General features: G+C 54.7%; 8 protein-coding genes across 8 annotated transcripts; 4 read left to right on the forward strand and 4 right to left on the reverse strand.

Moving 5' to 3' along the window:
* Positions 1-553: 553 nt before the first annotated feature.
* Positions 554-2,264, reverse strand: VTN31DRAFT_1686 (uncharacterized protein; the record flags this gene model as incomplete). The annotated part of the gene is made up of 7 exons (XM_069401770.1): positions 554-782; positions 841-1,264; positions 1,313-1,843; positions 1,909-1,984; positions 2,036-2,062; positions 2,124-2,164; positions 2,240-2,264. 7 exons carry the CDS (start codon positions 2,262-2,264, stop codon positions 554-556), a joined length of 1,353 nt encoding a protein of 450 aa, XP_069264542.1.
* Positions 2,265-2,967: 703 nt separating this feature from the next.
* Positions 2,968-3,796, forward strand: VTN31DRAFT_1687 (uncharacterized protein; the record flags this gene model as incomplete). The annotated part of the gene is made up of 2 exons (XM_069401771.1): positions 2,968-3,264; positions 3,350-3,796. 2 exons carry the CDS (start codon positions 2,968-2,970, stop codon positions 3,794-3,796), a joined length of 744 nt encoding a protein of 247 aa, XP_069264543.1.
* Positions 3,797-4,048: 252 nt separating this feature from the next.
* On the reverse strand, positions 4,049-5,605 carry VTN31DRAFT_1688 (uncharacterized protein; the record flags this gene model as incomplete). Its single annotated transcript, XM_069401772.1, has 4 exons — positions 4,049-4,144; positions 4,210-5,069; positions 5,123-5,297; positions 5,363-5,605. 4 exons carry the CDS (start codon positions 5,603-5,605, stop codon positions 4,049-4,051), a joined length of 1,374 nt encoding a protein of 457 aa, XP_069264544.1.
* Positions 5,606-6,029: 424 nt separating this feature from the next.
* On the forward strand, positions 6,030-8,119 carry VTN31DRAFT_1689 (uncharacterized protein; the record flags this gene model as incomplete). The annotated part of the gene is made up of 4 exons (XM_069401773.1): positions 6,030-6,038; positions 6,090-6,146; positions 6,216-7,055; positions 7,109-8,119. 4 exons carry the CDS (start codon positions 6,030-6,032, stop codon positions 8,117-8,119), a joined length of 1,917 nt encoding a protein of 638 aa, XP_069264545.1.
* Positions 8,120-8,411: 292 nt separating this feature from the next.
* VTN31DRAFT_1690 (uncharacterized protein) lies at positions 8,412-9,662 on the reverse strand (the record flags this gene model as incomplete). Its single annotated transcript, XM_069401775.1, has 6 exons — positions 8,412-8,466; positions 8,517-9,189; positions 9,246-9,342; positions 9,411-9,429; positions 9,489-9,513; positions 9,587-9,662. The coding sequence occupies 6 exons, from the start codon at positions 9,660-9,662 to the stop codon at positions 8,412-8,414; spliced, it is 945 nt and encodes a 314-aa protein (XP_069264546.1).
* Positions 9,663-10,947: 1,285 nt separating this feature from the next.
* On the reverse strand, positions 10,948-12,724 carry VTN31DRAFT_1691 (uncharacterized protein; the record flags this gene model as incomplete). The annotated part of the gene is made up of 7 exons (XM_069401776.1): positions 10,948-11,136; positions 11,194-12,050; positions 12,103-12,163; positions 12,216-12,263; positions 12,327-12,411; positions 12,480-12,544; positions 12,611-12,724. The coding sequence occupies 7 exons, from the start codon at positions 12,722-12,724 to the stop codon at positions 10,948-10,950; spliced, it is 1,419 nt and encodes a 472-aa protein (XP_069264547.1).
* Positions 12,725-14,241: 1,517 nt separating this feature from the next.
* On the forward strand, positions 14,242-17,039 carry VTN31DRAFT_1692 (uncharacterized protein; the record flags this gene model as incomplete). Its single annotated transcript, XM_069401777.1, has 7 exons — positions 14,242-14,361; positions 14,421-14,666; positions 14,871-14,967; positions 15,055-16,174; positions 16,235-16,403; positions 16,464-16,668; positions 16,738-17,039. The coding sequence occupies 7 exons, from the start codon at positions 14,242-14,244 to the stop codon at positions 17,037-17,039; spliced, it is 2,259 nt and encodes a 752-aa protein (XP_069264548.1).
* A 597-nt stretch (positions 17,040-17,636) lies between these two features.
* On the forward strand, positions 17,637-19,351 carry VTN31DRAFT_1693 (uncharacterized protein; the record flags this gene model as incomplete). Its single annotated transcript, XM_069401778.1, has 6 exons — positions 17,637-17,689; positions 17,763-17,817; positions 17,876-17,959; positions 18,036-18,395; positions 18,454-19,022; positions 19,078-19,351. 6 exons carry the CDS (start codon positions 17,637-17,639, stop codon positions 19,349-19,351), a joined length of 1,395 nt encoding a protein of 464 aa, XP_069264549.1.
* Positions 19,352-19,986: the final 635 nt, after the last annotated feature.

Below are 19,986 nucleotides of genomic sequence, written 5' to 3' on the forward strand. Positions count from 1 at the left end.
GAGGTTCAAGTTGCCGCTTCGGACCGGTGGGAGAAGTGGACACTTCCTGACCAATCATTTCGAATGCTGCATCTGCATCGAAACGGATTGGGCAAGTCAGTTACCAAGCGTGGTTAGTTGGGTTGTCAAGTTCAACCCCAAAGTTCAAGAAAAACAGTCTGGGAAGTTGGGAGGGAGACAGGTTGGTGAAGATGAACATCTATTCAAAATGAGTAGAGGTAGCTACAGGCTGGTATTGCGCAGGAGTCGGTACTGACTTGAGCCGGAGGATGGAGCGGCTGCTGCTTTCGCACTGATTACGGAGTACTGTAATAGAGAAGTTCAGCTTAGGCCAACCATCTTCCAGCATCATGAAGATGAATGGCCACCTAGGATAATATTGGGAACATTGTATTAAAATGTGTACAGTGAACCGTTTATCGAAGAAATGAGATGACCATGATCGATTCAATCAAATCTCACCATCGGATCTCAAATCATAACTCCGGGGAGATTGACAGAGTCAGGGAAAGAGGGGTATCTGAAAAAGAAGAGGCATCAAAAGGCGCAGTGTCTAGTATTCCGCCTCCACCTCTCCTTCGTCGTCCAGAGAGTCGCTGGCGACTTCTTCATAATCCCGCTCCAGGGCAGCCAGATCCTCTCGGGCCTCCGAGAACTCGCCTTCCTCCATGCCCTCGCCGACGTACCAATGCACGAATGCGCGCTTGGAGTACATGAGGTCGAACTTGTGGTCAAGAGCAGACCAGGCCTCCGCAATGGCGGTGGTGTTGGACAACATGCACCTGATTGACGTCAGCCAACCAATCAAACATCACAAAGTGAGGAACAAAGGGAACGTACACTGCACGGTCAACCTTAGCAAGATCGCCGTTGGGCACCGCGCGGGGTGGCTCATAACAGATGCCAATCTTGAACCCGGTCGGGCACCAATCAACGAACTGAACAGTGCGCTTCGTCTTGAGCGAGGCCACGGCAGCATGCGTCTCCTTGGGAACGACATCCCCGCGGTACAGCAGGCAGGTGGCCATGTACTTGCCGTTGCGGGGATCGCAGCGGACCATTTGGTTGTTGGGCTCGAAGCAGGACATGGTGATCTCGTGCACCGTGTTGGCTTCGTGGGCAGACTTGGCCGCGGAGATGACCGGGGCGTAAGCCGCCAGAGGGAAGTGAATGCGGGGATAAGGCACCAGGTTAGTCTGGAACTCGTTCAGATCGACGTTGAGCGAGCCGTCGAAACGGAGCGAGGCAGTAATAGAAGAGACAACTGTATTGGGTCAGACATGCGATCTCCGAAGCATACCGGACGTCATACCTTGAGCAATCAAACGGTTCAAGTTCTCGTAGCTGGGCCGCTCAATGCCAAGGTTGCGACGGCAGATATCGTAGATAGCCTCATTGTCGACCATGAAACTGCAGTCGGAATGCTCCAGGGTCGTGTGCGTGGTCAGGATTGAGTTGTACGGCTCCACCACGGAGGTTGCATTCGAAGGAGCCGGATAAACGCAGAACTCCAGCTTCGACTTCTTGCCGTAGTCAACGGACAGACGCTCCATGAGCAGGGCGCCGAATCCGGAACCGGTACCACCGCCAAAGGAGTGGAAGACCAGGAAGCCCTGCAGACCAGAGCAGTTGTCCGCGACACGGCGGATCTGGTCCAGGACTTGGTCGATCATTTCCTTGCCCACGGTGTAGTGGCCACGAGCATAGTTGTTGGAGGCATCCTCCTTGCCCGTGATCATTTGTTCGGGGTGGAAGAGGGAGCGGTAGGGACCCGTGCGGACTTCATCGACGACATTGGGCTCCAGGTCGCAGTAGATGGTACGGGGAACGTATTTGCCCTGGCCTGCAAGTTGACGGGGGTTGTCAGTTTCCCGTCGTACTTGGTTTTATAGCAAGAACAATCCCTACCCGTCTCAGAAAAGAAGGTCTCAAACCCATGATCCGCATCCTGGGCCTTGCGCTCCTCAGTGAGATATCCATCGGGCTGTCGACATGTCAGCTTGAGCATTTTCCGAGAAAGCGGTGGTTTGCATACCCCAATCCCGTGCTCCAGGCAGTACAGCTAGAATCCCGTCAGTCAGGCATCCTCCCTCCACGCGATCAAATGTTCAGATCTCTCTTACTTCCCAGCAGGAGTTGGCAATCTGGCAACCCGCCTGGCCAACTTCAAGCGTCGAGGAGCTCCTCGTCAGCACGCGTCTTGATTACCGGGGGCTCACCGCAATTTTGGGCTCCTCACCGTTCAAGCAGATGACTTCTCTCATGATGACTGATGCACACAGACAAAGGCACCGATGATTCTACCACAATTAGCTGCTGTATTCTCTGGGATATGACAAATTCTTCAACAGGAGCAAAGAGTATGCCAGCAAAATCTCTGGTTGGGGAACGCGACGGGGGGACGAGCAGACAAAGATGAGAAACTCCCACCAAGATCAAACGTACATTGAGCTATATGCAGAGATGATGACGGATGTGCAGCAACGCTGAGAACGTCGAGAAGTTCGATAAACCGAGATAAAGCGTTGTTTGACAGATTTGAGTCTCCTCTCCTCTCCTGCGGGCTTGGGGGGACTCCATCTGCCGGTGTTGTGCTGTTCCCTTTTTTGGGAATGCAGACGCGCTATGAGTGGTTATTAGTCAGCATCTGGTGGGTCCTGGCGGAGCTTGTTTGTCAACCTCCGGGTGGGAGTGCCAGCTGCTGATTGGTTGAGAACTCATAAGCTTGGTTGCTGACTAACATACTTACCCATTCGGTGAATTTACATAAATACCCAATTACAGTACGATCATGTCTGCGATTGTACAATCAACAAGTGATAGATAGCTCAGAGTTCATGCTGCAAGCGGTTGATTCCAAGAAAAGAACGCATTGAAGCCGCAAATGAGCTAACAGGATTCCTACGGAGCAGTGATGACTGGGCACAGATAGTACTAGCACTACTCGATCCCCACGACGTGGCCAGGATGCGTTGGATATGGCAGTGCGCTCTGCTGCTGCTGCTGCTAAGCGCCAGCCATGTGCTCGCCAATGTGGAAAAGACCATCTTCGTGGCACCGGCGGCTAGTGAGATGTTTGCAGGAGACCCTGCCATGGACGACCTGGATCTCGACTGCCTGTCGCCGTCAGAGCCCGTCCTCCGAACGTCCGTAAACGCGACATTCCCCACGGAGGACGCGCCGCTCGGTACGGCGTCTTGGTTTTACCTGGAGGATCTCAGTCCGGGTCAACGGTACGAAGTGCGGGTTTGCTGGCTGGCCACGGTGAGTGCAACATTCCCTCACTAGCAAAGCCTGGGTGATCAGCTGGTAGAAGAACATCGACTGACCTTGGCGCCTGTTATGTTAGCAACCCACTGCCTTCGTCCTCACGACATACACGTTGTCCGACATCCTCGCTGATTCCGCACTCTTCTCCAGCCTCTCGCGTTTCTCGGCTGCCAATGAACGCCGCAGTTCGCCCTCCGAGCGGAATAATATCAAAACTGTTAATAATAACAAATCAGCTCTGTTCCTTCGCGTACTGGCCATGGTGGATTACTTCACCACCAACGCAACGCTAATGGAGAACGTGCCGCCGGTAACAGTGGACTTGATTCTCGATCCGTTTCTGGCGAACGTCTTCCCTCGCTCGCTGGTGCCGACGGCCGCGTGGATTGTGGTTGTCTCTGTTGTTTCGGTGGTAGTTGCGCGGTTCATATCGGGATTTCTCAGTGATCTCGCTGGGACGGCGAGAGCTGAGGAAGAGAATAGGAAACGTCAACAGGTGCGGAAAGAGGACAAAAAGACACAGTAGACAGCACTTGGATCCTCCGTCTTTGGATACCAAAGCAGTGTACCTAGCCTAGATTCATCACAGCTGGATCACTATAGCTTCATGAATCTATGTACTGAGATTCAACGATGGAACAAATCTATGATAGTAACGAACAAAGGAAATGAGATTCTCATCCACGGGAAGACTGTATGATACACATGGTGCTGTTTCTGGGGAAATCCCTTCTATTTGATAACTATTACATGGAACACATACACGCACATTCCGTGCTTAAGCGTTCAAGCCAATCTCATCGGCGTACGGGAGCTTGAAGAGGTCGCCGACAGCGGCCACAGAGGCCCGGCCGGAGAGGTAGGATTTGGCGAGCTGTGGAATATACGTTAGCTTGAACGTAGAGGAAAGCACAAAGACTGGATAGAGAGAGAGCTCACCTCTTGCACCTGCTGAGCAGTCACCTTGTCGAAGCTCGACGCAAGCTCGCCAATCTGGAACGGCTTCAGGCCGTGGAGCAGCGCAGATCCCGTCTGCTCAACACCGGTCTCCAAAGTCTGCGCGGCCTCGAGAGCACGGAACTTGGCAAGCGCAATGGCCTTTTTAACGTCCTCCGGGGGAATCTCGCCGGCGGCGACCTTCTTCAGGGCATCGGCAACGTTCTTGGCGGTAGCGGCAACCGCCTCGGCTTTGCCAGTCACTTGGATGGCGAAAAGGCCGGCATCCGAGTAGGCGTAGTTCTTGGTCGAGACTTGCGCTCCAGGGTTGGCCTCCGCGGCCTTGGCAAGGAGAGAGAAGCCGGAGCTCCATTTGATCGAGGACTCGCCGCCAAGAAGAGCAGCCAGGACAGAGACCTCAGCCTTGTAGCCCGAGGCACCGTATTCCGGCGAGCCAGGGAATGCAATCACCAAGCTGTTGCCAGCCTTGTTCGGGATCCGCTGCTCACCTCCAAAGTACTTGGAGGGAGTGCTCTCCAGCAGCTTGAACTTGCTGGCGGAAGCGGAGCTGGGGTGCTCGCTGAAGAATTGGCTCACCCACTTGCTCAGCTCAGCAGAGTTGGGGCCGCTCGAGACAAGGGCAATGTTGTCCTTGGCGTACGCCGCCTTGGCGTAGTCAGCGATGCTCTCGGCATTCAGGTACCCATCAAGCGGGGTGGTCGTGATGTTGTACGCAGCATTGCCGAGCCCGCGGTGGAAGGCCGTCGCATGGGCAGAGTCCACGGCCAGCGCGGCAGGGTTTGCCGCATAAGCCTGCTGTCGCAGGCGCAGGGTCTCGAGGACAACTTCGCTCCACTCGTGGTCTACATTGCTGTCAGATTTTTCCCGTGACGGCATGGCAACACGCCCAACTTACTCAGATACTTGGTCTGAGAGGTGACCTCCGCAAGGAGCTCGGCAAAATATGGGAGGTCGCCGGACAGGAACTTGGCCTGGAGGATGACGTTTTCGCGGGAGTGTTTTGCGCTGAAGGTGCTTCCCAGGAGCTCAGTTTCGCGGGTAATTCGCAAGGCGGACCGTTTTTGAGTCGACTGTTATCCAATTGAGAGTTTTCGTGAGCATCAGACCCCATTAAGGTGATTTGGGTGTAGCCCACCTTGAAGGCAAACTGCTCGAGGCCATCGGCAAAGCCAGGGAAGGGCTCATAGCGAGGACCGGCCTTGGCCACCAAGGAGAGCGTCGCCGTCGGCGCAGCAACCTCTCGATTGGCGATCTTAACGCCGGCGGCCTCCGAGGTCTCGTAGTGAACGCTGGGGCCAGCGGCAGAAGCGAAGCATCGACGGCCGTGTGTTCGGAGCGCCCGCGGCGCGGTACGGCCGAAAACAGACCGTGACAGCATCATCGCATGCGTGAGGCGAGAGATACCGCGGAGAAGGGCGAGTTGGTGGGGAGTTGGGAGCAATTGGGCGACCGTTTGAGTGAGCGAAGAGAGAAACCTGCGGGTTTGACGACGTTTTGGCAAAAGCCTCGAGATCCCGAATCCGCTGAGCGAGGAACAATTGCTGCACGCTGATTGGCTGCGCTAGCGGCCTGCGGGCGGAACCGGATTTTTCCCAGCTGCCGAGCACGTGACCTACGTCACGTGAAGTGGGAGGTGTGTGGGAACGGGGTTTGGAAAAGAATATGGATGACGCTGTGCCGCCGCAAAAGAACCAGAGGGACGGCTTTTGTGAGATCGAGGATTGCCGGGCTTCACCCATGACGGCAGCGCACACCCTTGCTGACCTTGGAGAGAAGCCGGCAACTTCGACTGCGCGCGAATCATGTCCCAGGTAAAACTCGCGCTTTTTTCTTAGGTTGATATGACGCTCACATGCATGCAGACGGTTGAGGAGCTCTGTACACTTTTAGTCGAGGATAATTTTGGGGAGCTGTTTGGGGTATGTGGACAGCACAACTGAGAATGCCCTGTCTTCATCAATTGAATGACTCCTGACGTTTGTTCGTAGCGCATATTCTCGCTCCTCGTTCGCTATGACCGCCTCCCACTTGCGCGCCTCAAGCCGCTGGCGCGTGTTCCCGACAGACAACTGTACAGCGCTCTCGCGGCGATGATTCAGATGAACTTGGTCTATCACTTTACGTCGTTCGAAGATGGCTTGACGTACTACGAAGCGAACATCCGGGCAGCATACAACCTGGTGCGGGCAGGCAAGATCCTGCACATGATTGAGCAAAGATTGGGGTCATACGCGGCCAGGGTCGTATCGACGATTTTGTATTTGGGCCATGCACAAGTCCGATATTTGGAGAAGCTCCCCGAGCTCCGCCCCGCAGAAAACAAAGGCGCCAATGGCGTGAACGGAGTAGGAGCGGACGACGAGGATGCAGTTGATGGACACGAAAAGGACACGGCCGAGGAACAGCTGCCCAATGGAGACTATGACGAAAACCATAGCGGCAACGAGCGGCTGTACTCAACGCTGACGACACTCGCCGCCCATGGATACATCAAACGATTTCGAGAGGCGGATTTTCACAGTCCTGCAGATAACGTACTCGACGCGGAGAGGACGGTTAAGGCGATGATCGCCGGATCAGGTCTAAAGGGAAAAAAGCTAGAAGCGGAAATCCAGGAAAGAACAGAGAAGCTGGTCGCCGAGCGGACGGATGGCGATCTTACCAAGGGATTGCTCCGCGACGGCATCCCGGTGGGCGCGAAGAGGCGGCAACAGAACGAGGAAGGGACTGGCCCGAACAAACGGCCAAGGCTGGAGTCAGAGGAGGCCGAGGATGAGTGGGCCACTTATGAAGACGACGATGAGGTGATGCCGGGGAATGCCATCACGGTGAGCACCCCAGACACACCATCAATTTATCATGGTACTAATTGTACGTATAGCCGGATCTCGTTGTCGGCATCAACTACGAGAAGATGAACGTTGTCAGCCGAAACGCACATCTTGTCGAGCTGGCAGAACGAGCCTGGTCGCATGAAACGGCAAAGGTGTACGAGACCTTGCTGCGACTGATTGAATACCAGACCAAGCGCTGTCGGACACAAGAGGAGCTCCCCCGAGAAGGGGAAGAAGGTGTAGATTACTCCGCTGCAATCCCCCTTTACAAGATCGCCAACGAGCTAGACCCCCATCTCGACCTCAGCAATACAATCGGCCCGATGGAGCCGTCAGCCGTGCCGAACCGCCGGGGGAAACGGCCGCTCGAGAACGGGGTGAACGGGCGAGGGCCGGACGGGGACGGGGACGACGACGAGCCCAGCAACCGGACGCACGACGTCGACCAACACCTGCAGCTCGTCTCGCAGCCCCCCTACAGCCTCGCCTCGCGCAAGCTCCACCAGGGCATCCCTAGCTGGACGGTCGAATTCCGGCACGTGGCACGCACTTTACGGCACTTGGAACTGGAGCGACTGATCGCGCACCGCTTCAGCAACACCGCGCTGCGCGTCGCCCGGATCCTCCAGGACAAGGGCAAGCTGGACGAGAAACGACTCCAAGAACTTAGTCTGCTGTCATCCAAGGACCTGCGGCAAGTGCTCGCCAGCATGCAAGCGGCGGGGTTTGTCGACCTACTGGAGCTGCCGCGCGATGCGCAGCGCCACCCGTCGCGCACGATCTACCTGTGGTTCTACGACCCGGATCGCGTGGCGCGCAACGTCCTGCATGATACCTACAAGGCCATGTCGCGCGTCCTGCAGCGCATCCGGTTCGAGCGCGAACGGCTCAAGGACTTTCTGGAGAAGACGGAGCGCATCGACGTCAAGGGGAATGAGGACAAATATCTCACGGATGTAGAGCGGCTGACGCTTCGTCAGTGGCAGGAAAAGGAGGCGCTCCTCTTGGGCGAGGTGGCTAGGCTAGATGATCTCGTGGCTGTTTTACGAGATTATTGACCTACTGAGCATGTGCATCATATATGTATCAGAAAAAAAAAAAATAAAAAAAAGAATCATAGCGCGTGTTCATGGGCTATCGACCATACAAGTTCCTAGAATTCATTGAATTAAAATTTTTACAAACCATGTACTGGTTCCTTGCTCAAGTCTATACCGTCACACGAAACAGCAAACAAGCCATCGCAGCCTCCAAGTTTAGCGATAACATACAAGGAATACAGGATATCGTATGGCACAAATGACGCCAGGTCGCGAATCAAAGCGAACGTGATTTTTGCCATTCCTTGGTTCAGTGCTTCGCTGTGACCTTATCACCCGTCAATTTCTCGACAGCTTCCTTTGCCCTGTTGTCCGGGTTAGCACGGATACAAGCTGGGTTCGAAAGAGAACGTACATATCTCCCAGGGCAACCATGCAGACTGTCTGCCACATGCCCAAACCAATCCGCGGCGTGACTCCACGGTACAACCCGCGGATGCCGTTGGTCTCGTAGATGTACTTGAACGTCTTGCCGACGGTCAGATTCTTGGGGCGGTTGGGGTCCTCTTTCTTGCTCTGCATCTCGACCCGGATGACCTCGATGGGCTGGTTCCACGCGGACAGGGCGCCGCCCAGACCCGAGGCCAGGACCTTCTCGACGGCGCTCAGCTTCTGCCCCTCCTCCTTGTTGGTGACCTTGCGGATGGCGTTCTCCGTCAGACGCGACAGGCCGAAGCGTGATCCCCAGTTGGTCGTCTGCCGGATGGCCACAGCATTGACGCCCCGGTTGATGCCCCGAATGCCTTCGCGTCGGTAGATGTCCATGAACGTCTGCCACGTCGTCGGCGGCTTCTGGCCCGCCGCGGCCATTTTATGCCGCGTGATCTCGACCGTCTTCATGCACGTGCAGAAGCCCACAGTCGCGTAGGCCTGCGCAACACCACCCGTCATGCCACCAAGGATACCGGCAGTAAAATCAGAGGCGCCCAGCACCTTGGCGCGGTATTCTGCTTCGGACGCGACAAACAGCAGCACAGCGCCTTTGGTTGAGGCCTCAATCCAGGCCCAGGGAATCAGACCTTGATAGTCTGCGAAGGATCTATCAGCTCCAGTCCTTGCTACTCGCAGATCTCCTTTGTCTTACAGCCAAGTATCCCTCCACGGCCCCAGATTCGACGCATGGCACTTGCAAATGAATCGGTGCGGTTTGCCGCCATGGTCGTCTTGATCACTTCCAGCGGCTATTGATATATGTCACGGTGGTCAGTTTCGTCGCATGGTTTGACATTCGCCCGTCGGGGTGCAATACCTGTCCTAATGTGGTGACCCTGTAAAAACCGTTAGTCCTGTCAATGCGACTGCATGTGGGAATTCGTCTTGTACGTACTCGAACATGTTCAAACCCGCGCCCACTGTATTCGACGCATTGTCAGACACAGGATCCAGGCACGACTTCTTCTTCCCTTGCCCCGAGACCAGACTTACGTAGCAAGTTGCTGAACTTGATGGGCTTCTTCTCGATCTTGCGAGGCGCGGAGGCCTCTGCTGCAGCGGACGCCATCGCGGTTCGTTGAGTCTGAGAAAGGGGCCCTGACCAAGGGAGTTTCGGGGGATTCTCGTCTGTTCAGTCGAGGGAGTTCCTTGTCGGCAATGTCAAACCGAGGTCGGCAATTGTTGACAGTTCAGCTTCTTGTGAAAACGAAAGACCGAATCTACAAACACAAGGTTCGAACACAAGCGAGAGAAAAAAAACCTCGATGGAACAAGGAACGAAGATATATAAAGGGCTGTACTGTAATGTACCGAGTACTCTACAGTCCAAGCCGACAAGCAATCTGTCTTTTTTTTCTTGACTCGTCGGCGCGATCACAGCTGCTTTGACTTTGCGGATTAAGCCCGAGCTGGATCCCTTGGTTTGGCTTGTCCTAGAACCCCCCGTGGCGGCCTGAGGATTCAGGCCATCTATTTCCCGGCCGAATGAGCATCTCCGACTTTACGTGATTATGTAAGGTCGAGCTTCCCATTCTGGTGTGAGGCTGGGAAGCTCAACGCCTCGGCCTGGCTTAGCCTCGTTTGGGCGCATCGGTGAGATCCGGAATGAAGATGAATTTTTATCACACCGGGAGGTGCTCCGTGCTCCCCAAGACCCCAACAAGACGTTCCAACAGTTTCAATTCCGATCCCTGTTGAGCGGTATGTAGCACGGGGTTCGATCGGACGAAAGCTATTCACCCCGACGAGGACGGAGTTGGAGGTGTTCGACTGCGTTTCAAACGTCTGCTGTGTGCATCCTCGATCAAACCCTTTTCTTTTTTTCTCACAGTAGAAGAAGCTTCAAGCCGAAATCACATGGGTTTCTGATATGTCTTGGATGTGAGAAATCCGAAGTGCTTTGCCAATGAATCGATTAAGACCTGCATGTGATACCGAGCCCCAAACGCTCGAGAGTCGAGACAACTGGACGGAGTACTCGGTTCTGTTGGAGACTTTGGAAGGATTGTATAGACTGTAGAGACAATGTCAGTGACAACAAGACACTTTCTACTCATGACCAACTATCGAGTCTCCGAATTGATGAGAGAGCGATGCTCATTTCCACACGCCTGTCAAGGAACGGCATATGGCCATTAATGATTTTGATTGATGGAAAATTTGAATCCATTCATAGCAAATACAACATATAAAATACAAAATCCATCCTTTCCCACTCTAAACCATTGGAAAATAGATTGTACAAGACAAACTGGCCATTGCCGCTGGGCAGTCTATCGAACATATGCGGTTCGGGAACTTCATGACTCGGACACGCCCAAGCACGACGTGTTGCTCATGCAAATGCTGCTCGCTTACAGCTGGGCGCCGACGAGCTTGGCGTACGCCTCGGTGCTGAAGCTCTTGGGCCGCTCAATCGGCGCGCCGAGTGCGCGGTCGATGATGAGCTGAGGAAGGACACCAAGAGCGCGGGACACGCCGAACAGAACGGTGTAGTACTTGGCCTCCGTCAGACCGTAGTACTGAAGCAGGACACCGGAGTGCTATTTTCCGTCAGTAACAAGGAACCATTGGCCCATCAGAACTCGTGCGTGACTTACCGCGTCCACGTTGGGGTAAGGGTTCTTGGTCTTGCCATGCTCCGTCAGAACACCCGGAGCAATCTTGTAGACCTGGCTGACCAGCTTGAACATCGGGTCATCCGGCAGGTGCTTGAGGGCGAACTCGCGCTGAGCCACGTAGCGCGGGTCGGTCTTGCGGAGCACGGCGTGACCGTAACCCGGCACGACTTGGCCGTTGTTCAGAGTATCCCACAGGTACTTCTTGATGGCCTCGTCGCTGAGGTCGTTGCCAATGGTCTTCTTCATCTTCTCCAGCCACACCAGCACTTCTTGGTTGGCCAGACCGTGCAGCGGGCCGGCCAGACCGTTGAGACCAGCCGCAAACGACAGGTACGGCGAGCTGAGGGCACTGCCAACCAGGTGAGTGGTGTGCGCGCTGACGTTACCACCCTCGTGATCCGCGTGGATGGTCAGGTACAGACGCATCAGCTCAACAAAGTCCTTGTTGCTGCCGTAGCCGAGCTGATTCGCCAGGTTGAAGGCGTAGTCCTTGTCCTTCTGGACAGGAGCAACCTTGCCGTCCTTGAACACGTTGCGGTAGATGCGGGCGGCAATAGTGGGCAGCTTGGCGATCAGGTCCATCGCATCCTCAAAGGCGTAGAGCCAGTAGTCCTTCTTGTTCAGACCCTTGGCGTAGGCCTTGGCAAAGGACGACTCGTACTCCAAGGCCGTCACAGCCAAGGAGAACTGCGCCATGGGGTGCAGATCATTGGGGCAACGGTCAATCAGTTCCTCAACGAACTTGGGCACCTCGGAACGAGCAGCCCACTCGGCAGACAGGTCGCGCACCTGCTGCTCGGTTGGGATTTCGCCGGTCAACAACAGCCAGAAGAGACCTACGATTGATTAGTGCGCGCCTCGGGCGACATGCGTTAACGGAAATCGTACCCTCAGGGAGGGGCTCCTCGCCGCCGGGAGCCTTGGGAAGCTGCTCTCGGCATTCTGGAATCTAGCAACGGGGTCAGCCGCTTCACAAAAACGCACCGTACTTGAGCACTCACCGTTCGGCCCCGGAACCGAATGCCCTCCTCAGGATCCAAGACGGAGCCCTGACCGCAGCACTGTTAGCAAATTCCCAGGACATCCGCCGTACACCGTCCAGAAGCACCTACCTCCCAGACCAGGGCCTTGACACCACGGGCACCACCGTAGACCTGGTCGAGCGTAACTTCGCCAATGACTTTGGAGCCGTGTTCCCTGTACGGGTAAGACGATGTGAGCGACTGCGCCATCGGATTTGTCGGAATCGATGGGTCTGATCATACTTGCGAAGCTTCTTCACTTTCTCAATCTCGCCGGGAAGCTTCTCAGCGAACGTCTCCTTCAGAGACTACAGTGCCAACGTCTGTTAGCTGCATTCCCGCCATGTCTATGCGAAATGGTTGCTGCTACCGACCTTGGCCTTGGACGAGTAGCAGCGCAGGCCAGTGTAAGCGGCGCTCTGCACCGCCGGCTTCGTGGCGAGCGAGGAGCGGAGAATAGAGCTCCCTAGTCGCAAGGAAGTAGCCATTGTGTGGAACTAGAAGGGTCAAGGAGAGGAGATGGTGAGAGAAAAACGAAGCGCAAAAAGTTGTTGATCACAATTGAATGCAGAGACTTGGGAAAAAATTTACGGATGGGAGGAAAGCAGGGCTAGTTATTTAATCGAGTCGGCGGCAGGCGGCTACGGTCCGTATCGGTCGGGTAATGACCAAAGTCACCATTAGACTTGCTCACTATTTTAGCGTCTTATTTCGAGTTATGTACCGTCACAAACCCCTATTTACTGTAATTGATCAGTTTGCTACGTATCGTATCGGTTGCAGTCATCCGGTTTACCGAAACGCAGAAAGGGAACCTCTTCCGGAAAGGCGGACAGACGGAGACGTTCCTGATTGGTGTTGGTTTTTAGCCCGCTGTCTTCGGCCACTGCCGTCATTCCCGCCATCTTGCCAGCTGTTTTCCACAGCGGCGATTTCAATTGTCCAGTACAGTATGTACCCCGTGCTCGTAGACTATGAGGACTCCGTGCACGAAGGTTGATATCATGATTACTCCGATTTGCTTATGTACTTGTCGATTGTGCGCCGCGTTGGTGCCAGAGTCCCAGGGTCGAGCACTATTTGTTTTGCAAAGGCTTGAAGCTTAAGCTTTGGCACGGCATGCTGCTATTTTTTTTGGCATTCTTGAGCGCCCTGGATCCCTTGATGGCTCACCCGATGATTGATCGTAGATTCATATCGTATCGTAGGTTCTTTTCGTCTCTCTCCTTTTCCTTAGCTGCCAGCCAAGTTTTTTCAGATTTGGGTTGAAAAATGCGCCATTTTCCGTACGCATCATTCGATGGCCTTGCATAATTGCATCACCGGAGCTGGCTTTGGAAGCTCTGATACGCGTATCACAGTTTGGGTGAAAATCACGTGCACTGATTGATAAAGCCTGAGCTATTTGGTCACGTGATAGCCTGTCCATATTAGGCTAGCGCTCTCCACTGAAGTTTTTTCTTCTTTAACCTCCTGTTTTTCTTCGACTTGCCTCCCTCACCGTCTTTCATCCACGCTTTCATCTTCCTCTCTTTTCTCATCTTTCTGTCATCTGTACTCAGTAAGACAGCCCCAAGGGGACACTGATATCCGCGTCTACTCGCTAGATCGTACCTGTACTCTTCCTCGCCTCGCGCGCGCTAGACTAAAGTCTGCTAGCAGTAGGAAGGGTCTCTCCCCCCGGGTCGCATCCAGTCCGTAGTGACGCGACTGTCTCAAAGGGGAAGAGGAGAAAAAGAAGAAGACGAGGACTCTCGCTAGATCTTCCTCTCCACCGTCCACGGGGTAAACAAGCTCATGGGAAGCGACCGAGCCATCCAGTCGTCTTGTCGCTAAGTCAGTTCGCCAGTTGGTCGCTAGTAGCCCGTTGGGGTCATTCACTGTTCTGCCAACCCACAAAGATCTGTGTGCACAATCATTTTCTTTCTCCTAATTCAAGAAAGAGACCAACCTGGGTTTGGACAATCAACCTCAGCCCCAGGAAGTTGAGTGTGACTCTCCCACCATGTCCTCTGCCGTCGCAGAGCTCGATAGCTATCTCCAGTCTATGCTGGCTTTGAAGCCGCCAGGGGTTTCGGGGTCGAAGATCAACAGCATCACGCAACTGTGCACAGCCAACGTTCAGGTATGTAACATCCAATGCCGGACTGCGAAGAAAGAGCCCCTGCTAATGGTTTGGTGCAGTCTGAATCGGTGCTCATTCAGAAGATCTATACCCATTTCAAGAGAGCTCCCGGAACCCACAAGCTCGGTGTACTCTATGTCGTAGACTCTGTAACTCGACAATGGGTAGAGGCAGCTCGCAAAGCCGGTCAGCCGTCTGGCAGCGATGCCCCAGATGGCACATTTGCGGCTGGAGTCAACAGAGTGACAGAACTGCTCCCGGTGTTGATGACGGACATCATTAATAACGCTCCTGAGGATCAAAAGGTACGCTCTAGACAGCAAACAATACACAGCTTAACATTTGCACCATTGTTTCCTCCAGAGCCTCCTTCCGGGTCGAGGACTTGGTGTCCTCCAGGCTGAGCAGGAAGCCCTGCGTATCCGGATAGCATTGCAATTTTCTCCTAATCGTGCGTCACGTATTGTTGGCTGGGATAGTTGAACTTACATGCATGTTTGATTGTATAGGAGAAGATCAAGAAGCTGGTGGACATTTGGGAGCGTGGCTACACGTTCCCCGCACCTATGTTGCAATCCTTCAAGGAGAAGCTGAACGCGCCAAAAAGTAAGCTTACACGTCCCGCAAATCGTCGAAACCCGGGCGTATCTGGGTCCCATATCTCGACTGGACAGGTTCTAATCATCTCTCTAGATGTTGAGTCTACTACTCCAGAGGGTTCGCCAGCGCCCAACTATAATCCTTTCAGCCCACCATCTCAGCATTCGCAACCGCCAAACGGTTCAGCTGCCTCAATGCCTATGACAACGGCTGGTCAGCCCGCTGGGCAGACGGCTCCTGACACATCCAGTATCTTGAAAGCGCTGGCCGACATGGCGAAGCAAAACACTACCGCTCCTCCTGGCTCGAGTGCGCCGGCGCCTGCCAATCCTTTTGCTGCATTCAACACAGCGACCACAGCTTCGCAGCCCGCACCCTCGTCGACGGAGCAGGCTACGCAGCAAGCCCAGCAGGCTCAACAAACTCAGCAACCTCAGCAGGCTCCGCAGGCTGCGCCCGCCGCGAATCCTTTCGCCGCTGGGAACCCTTTTGCAGCTTTGACGAATTTGGCGCAGAGTACAACACCCCAGCAGACTCCGACACCCAGCGCGCTCCCGAATCCCCTGGCAGCCTTGTTTCCGCAGGCGGCAACGGCACAACCTGCAGCTCAAGCCCAGCCAACTGGAATCTCGCCCGAGACGTTGCAGCAGGTGCAGTTGCTTCAGTTGCTGGCGGCGCAGGGTATCCCTCAGGAGCAGTGGGCGACTGCTCTCCAGTTGCTCACGCTCACCAACAGTGCCAATAACATGAACGCAGCATCTGCCGCAACTCAAGGATTCAACGCTGCGGCCTCCGCGGCTCAGCCTGCTTGGGGCGCTCGGCCGGACACGTCGCGTGACGCGGATCGAGATCGAGACCGAGATCGAGAGCGCTCATACGGGCGGTCCCCGCCAGGTCAGTACCGCCGTCGCTCCCGATCTCCGGGCTGGGATCGCCGTCGTGAGCCGACCCCGCCTCGTCGTAGAGACAGTCCAGTGTACGGTGAGTACCACGGGGATTCTCCTAGTCGTCGTGGGGGTGGTGATCCTCGCGGGCGACGCGGCAACGAGTATCGTCAGCGTAGCCCGCCCGGACGCCGTCGACGCACTCCTTCGCCACAGCGCAAGGATCCGTCGCTGCCACCACCGGGGCCCAAGCGAATTGAATGGGACTACTCGATTGGGCCTGGGAATATCAAGGTGTTGAGCCGAACGCTGTTTGTTGGTGGAGTCACGTGAGTATCCCATGGCGATCTACTGGGTTTTTGTTCCTGTTGTACTAACGAACCATCCAGGTCTAATGAGGCTCACTTGCGTCAACTCTTTTCGCAATATGGTGTGGTCCAGACTTGCATCGTCAATCTCGACAAGCGCCATGCTTTCATAAAGATGATCAGTCGTCGAGATGCAGAAAATGCTCGAGAGGGCATGGAAACATATCGATCGGGAGACATGCAGCTTCGGGTACGTTTCTCTTGCCCTTTTTTCTCTCTCGTGTCTTTCATGTGCTTACGACTCCGGCAGACCCGATGGGGCGTAGGCTACGGCCCGCGTGACTGCAGTGATTACCAAACGGGCATCAGCGTCATTCCCATCGAGCGGCTCACTGAGGCCGATCGAAAGTGGATGTTGACAGCAGAGTATGGCGGATCTGGAGGACGGCCGATCGAGAGCGGAATGGTCGTGGAGGAGCCGGACATTGAGATTGGCGCAGGAGTTTCGTCGAAAGGTTCGTTGATCTACGAGTTGCCAACTTATCTCTTTTTGGAACTATGTCTTTGCTAATCAATCAAAACAGCCATCAGTCGACGCATGGCCACGGATCAGAGCGGCAAGCGCGGACCACAATCCACACGGAGTCAACAGCAGGAGCGTGCAGCCGCGAACCGACGTAGCGATCGCAATGAAGGAACGGGCGAGCGCGAAGCCGCCAATACAAACAATCCTGCCGTGCCGCCCGCGGTGCCCGGCTTCGGCTTCCAGTTCCCCGGCATGCCCATGTTCCCTCCGGGGTTCATGATGGGTGGCATGCCGGGAACCCAGCCTACGCAACCTCCACCGCCCGGACAGGACAACCAAGGGAACCAGGGGCAACATTGATGGTTACGGTGGGAAATTGAGGTTCACTCGTCACTCTGAGGATGTGTGATGCATTTGTTTATGTGTTCCTGCTTTGTATTGCACGATGGAGGTCATTTTTTTTTTCTTCTGTTTTTGGGGATTGGCGTCTAGTTTTTCTGTTCGTCACATGACCTGGAGAAAAAGAAGCAATTCTAGGAAGTTCAAGTACGATTTGATGTTGATGAATTTTTTTGTCTTTCCATGAGGAAAATATGTATCTGATCAGAGCGATTGCGAATGTCGTTGACCGAATCACGGACGAACGAATGGAGCGCGTTCGCTAATCGTAGGGAGTCCCGAAGGGCTTCTCCAATGGCAGGGAACCCGTGCCTGAGATTAGGGTTTGTATCTTTCCCAAAAGGGATGTCCCACCTCATCACGTCATCGCGGCAGAATCTTGTGTCCAGAAGAACGGGCAGAGATCCCCGCAGTAGAGAAAAGGAGGGGTTACTTAAAGGTTGGAGAGAAAACCAAAGCGAGAGAATTTTCCTCGAGGCATTCTGATTTTCCTCTCAGTCAATTGAGTCCATAGATTGAAAGCTACTCACTAGTACTACTGGATCAAGTCTTGTCACCATGTCGGGTGAAGAGCGTCCGCTTCGTTTCGAGACCTTGCAGCTGCATGCTGGGTAGGTTTTTTTTTTTGTCCTTGGTGTGGAGGGTACTACATATATGGGGAATTGTGCACTGACATGGAGAAAGTCACTCGCCGGATAAGGAGACCAATGCGCGCGCTGTTCCCATCTATGCGTCGACAGTACGGAATCTACGGTGCTCGGCAGGAGGGTGTCACGGATACTGATCGGGGATTATAGTCATTTGTCTTCAATGACTCGGCCCATGGCGCGAGATTGTTTGGGCTGAAGGAGTTTGGCAATATTTACTCGCGAATTATGAACGTGGGTGGCCTCCTAAACCCCCCCCCCCCCCCCCCCCGGTACTGGGCTTGAGAGAGCATGCTAAATGCGATTGTAGCCGACCGTGGATGTCTTCGAGAAGCGCATTGCTGCTCTCGAGGGCGGTGTTGCCGCCGTGGCCGCTTCCTCGGGCCAGGCTGCTCAGTTCATGGCCATCTCGGCTCTGGCACATGCCGGCGACAACATTGTCTCCACAAGTAACTTGTACGGTGGCACGTACAACCAGCTCAAGGTCTTCCTGCCTCGCCTTGGGATCAAGACCAAGTTCGTGCAGGGCGATAAGCCCGAGGACTTTGCTGCGGCCATTGACGACCGCACCAAGGCCGTTTACGTCGAGACCATTGGGAATCCGCGGTACAATGTTCCTGACTTTGAGGCGATCGCCAAGGTGGCCCATGAGAAGGGTGTTCCGCTGGTGGTATGTATATTCTCTCTTCCAATGTCCTATCCGACATTTGTTACTGATATCGATGAAGGTTGACAACACGTTTGGCGCCGGCGGGTACTTTGTGCGCCCTATCGAACACGGCGCGGATATTGTCGTCCACAGTGCGACCAAGTGGATCGGTGGGCATGGAACCACCATTGGCGGTGTCGTCGTCGACAGCGGCAAGTTTGACTGGGGCAAGCATAAGGCTCGGTTCCCGCAGTTCAGCGAGCCGGCCGAGGGCTACCACGGCCTCAACTTCTGGGAGACGTTCGGTCCCATCACCTTTGCCATCCGCGTGCGGGTTGAGATCCTTCGAGACCTGGGATCCTGCCTGAACCCGTTCGGCGCCCAGCAGCTGCTCTTGGGTCTGGAGACCCTCAGCCTGCGCGCGGAGCGCCATGCCAGCAACGCGCTGGCGCTGGCGCGATGGCTCGAGAAGAACGAGAACGTGTCCTGGGTGTCGTACCCGGGTCTGGAGAGCCACCCCAGCCACGCGACCGCGAAGAAGTACCTCAAGCGCGGTTTCGGTGGCGTGCTGTCGTTTGGTGTCAAGGGCGGTGCCGTTGCCGGCAGCAAAGTGGTGGACGGCTTCAAGCTGATCTCCAACCTGGCCAAGTGAGTACTCTGCCGTGAATCCACCAAGGGTCGTCTGCTAATCTATTTTGTCCAGCGTCGGCGACTCCAAGACTCTTGCCATCCACCCGTGGACTACGACCCATGAGCAACTGACCGAGGAGGAGCGTCTTGCGTCTGGCGTTACGGAAGATGGCATCCGCATCTCTGTCGGTACCGAGCACATTGACGATATCATTGCCGACTTTGAGCAGTCGCTTGCGGCGGCTAAGGCTGCTGGGGTGATTGGTGCCGACAAGGCTGCATTGCCGAGCCGCGCTGCTGAAGCCCCGGCGGCGGACCATGCTGCTGGCGCTTCGGGGTCTGTCTAAATATAGGTTTACCTATCCGAGTACTCTGAGAGTTTGCTTAATGAATGAACATGGACATGGTAGAGATGGATGATAGGCAATCTGTACGTTGAAAAGCCAAATTCCTACATTATACCCTTCGACAGCATTTAGATTCATCATTTTGCGAGAATTGCCTCTGTTCCTCTGGCTGATCTAGTACTGTATGTATGTGAACTCTAAACTCACCAATTACGCCATCGACCCGACGCACAGGTACCTAAAGCCTCTCTCCGTAATCGGAGCGTCGATCAATGGATAACGGAGCCGATATTTCAACCAATCAACTGGCAGCACCTTCCGATGAAGGGACCCAATGTCATCGGAACAGCATGAGCGGATTCTGTCTAACTACTGTAGGTTATGTGGAGCAAAGTCAAACTCCCTCCAGACGCCCTTGTGCAGGGTTGATCAAAACGGAACGAATACGAGGTTTTTTTGCTCTTGGGTTCTTGGACTTTATCAGGTTGGGCATGTTGGAAGGTTTGAAGGCTGATTTTTTGCTTTGAAAATGTGTGAGGGCTCTGCCTGGGATTGGTACAGAGAAGAGAATCGGGAGAGACAAGAGTCGGGATTTTATTTTTTTTGAAAGGAAGACGAGCCACCGAGAGTCTTTG

The sequence above is a fragment of the Thermomyces dupontii genome (assembly GCF_041956625.1).
Source record: "Thermomyces dupontii strain NRRL 2155 unplaced genomic scaffold VTN31scaffold_1, whole genome shotgun sequence".
In the NCBI taxonomy this organism is placed as follows: domain Eukaryota; kingdom Fungi; phylum Ascomycota; class Eurotiomycetes; order Eurotiales; family Trichocomaceae; genus Thermomyces; species Thermomyces dupontii.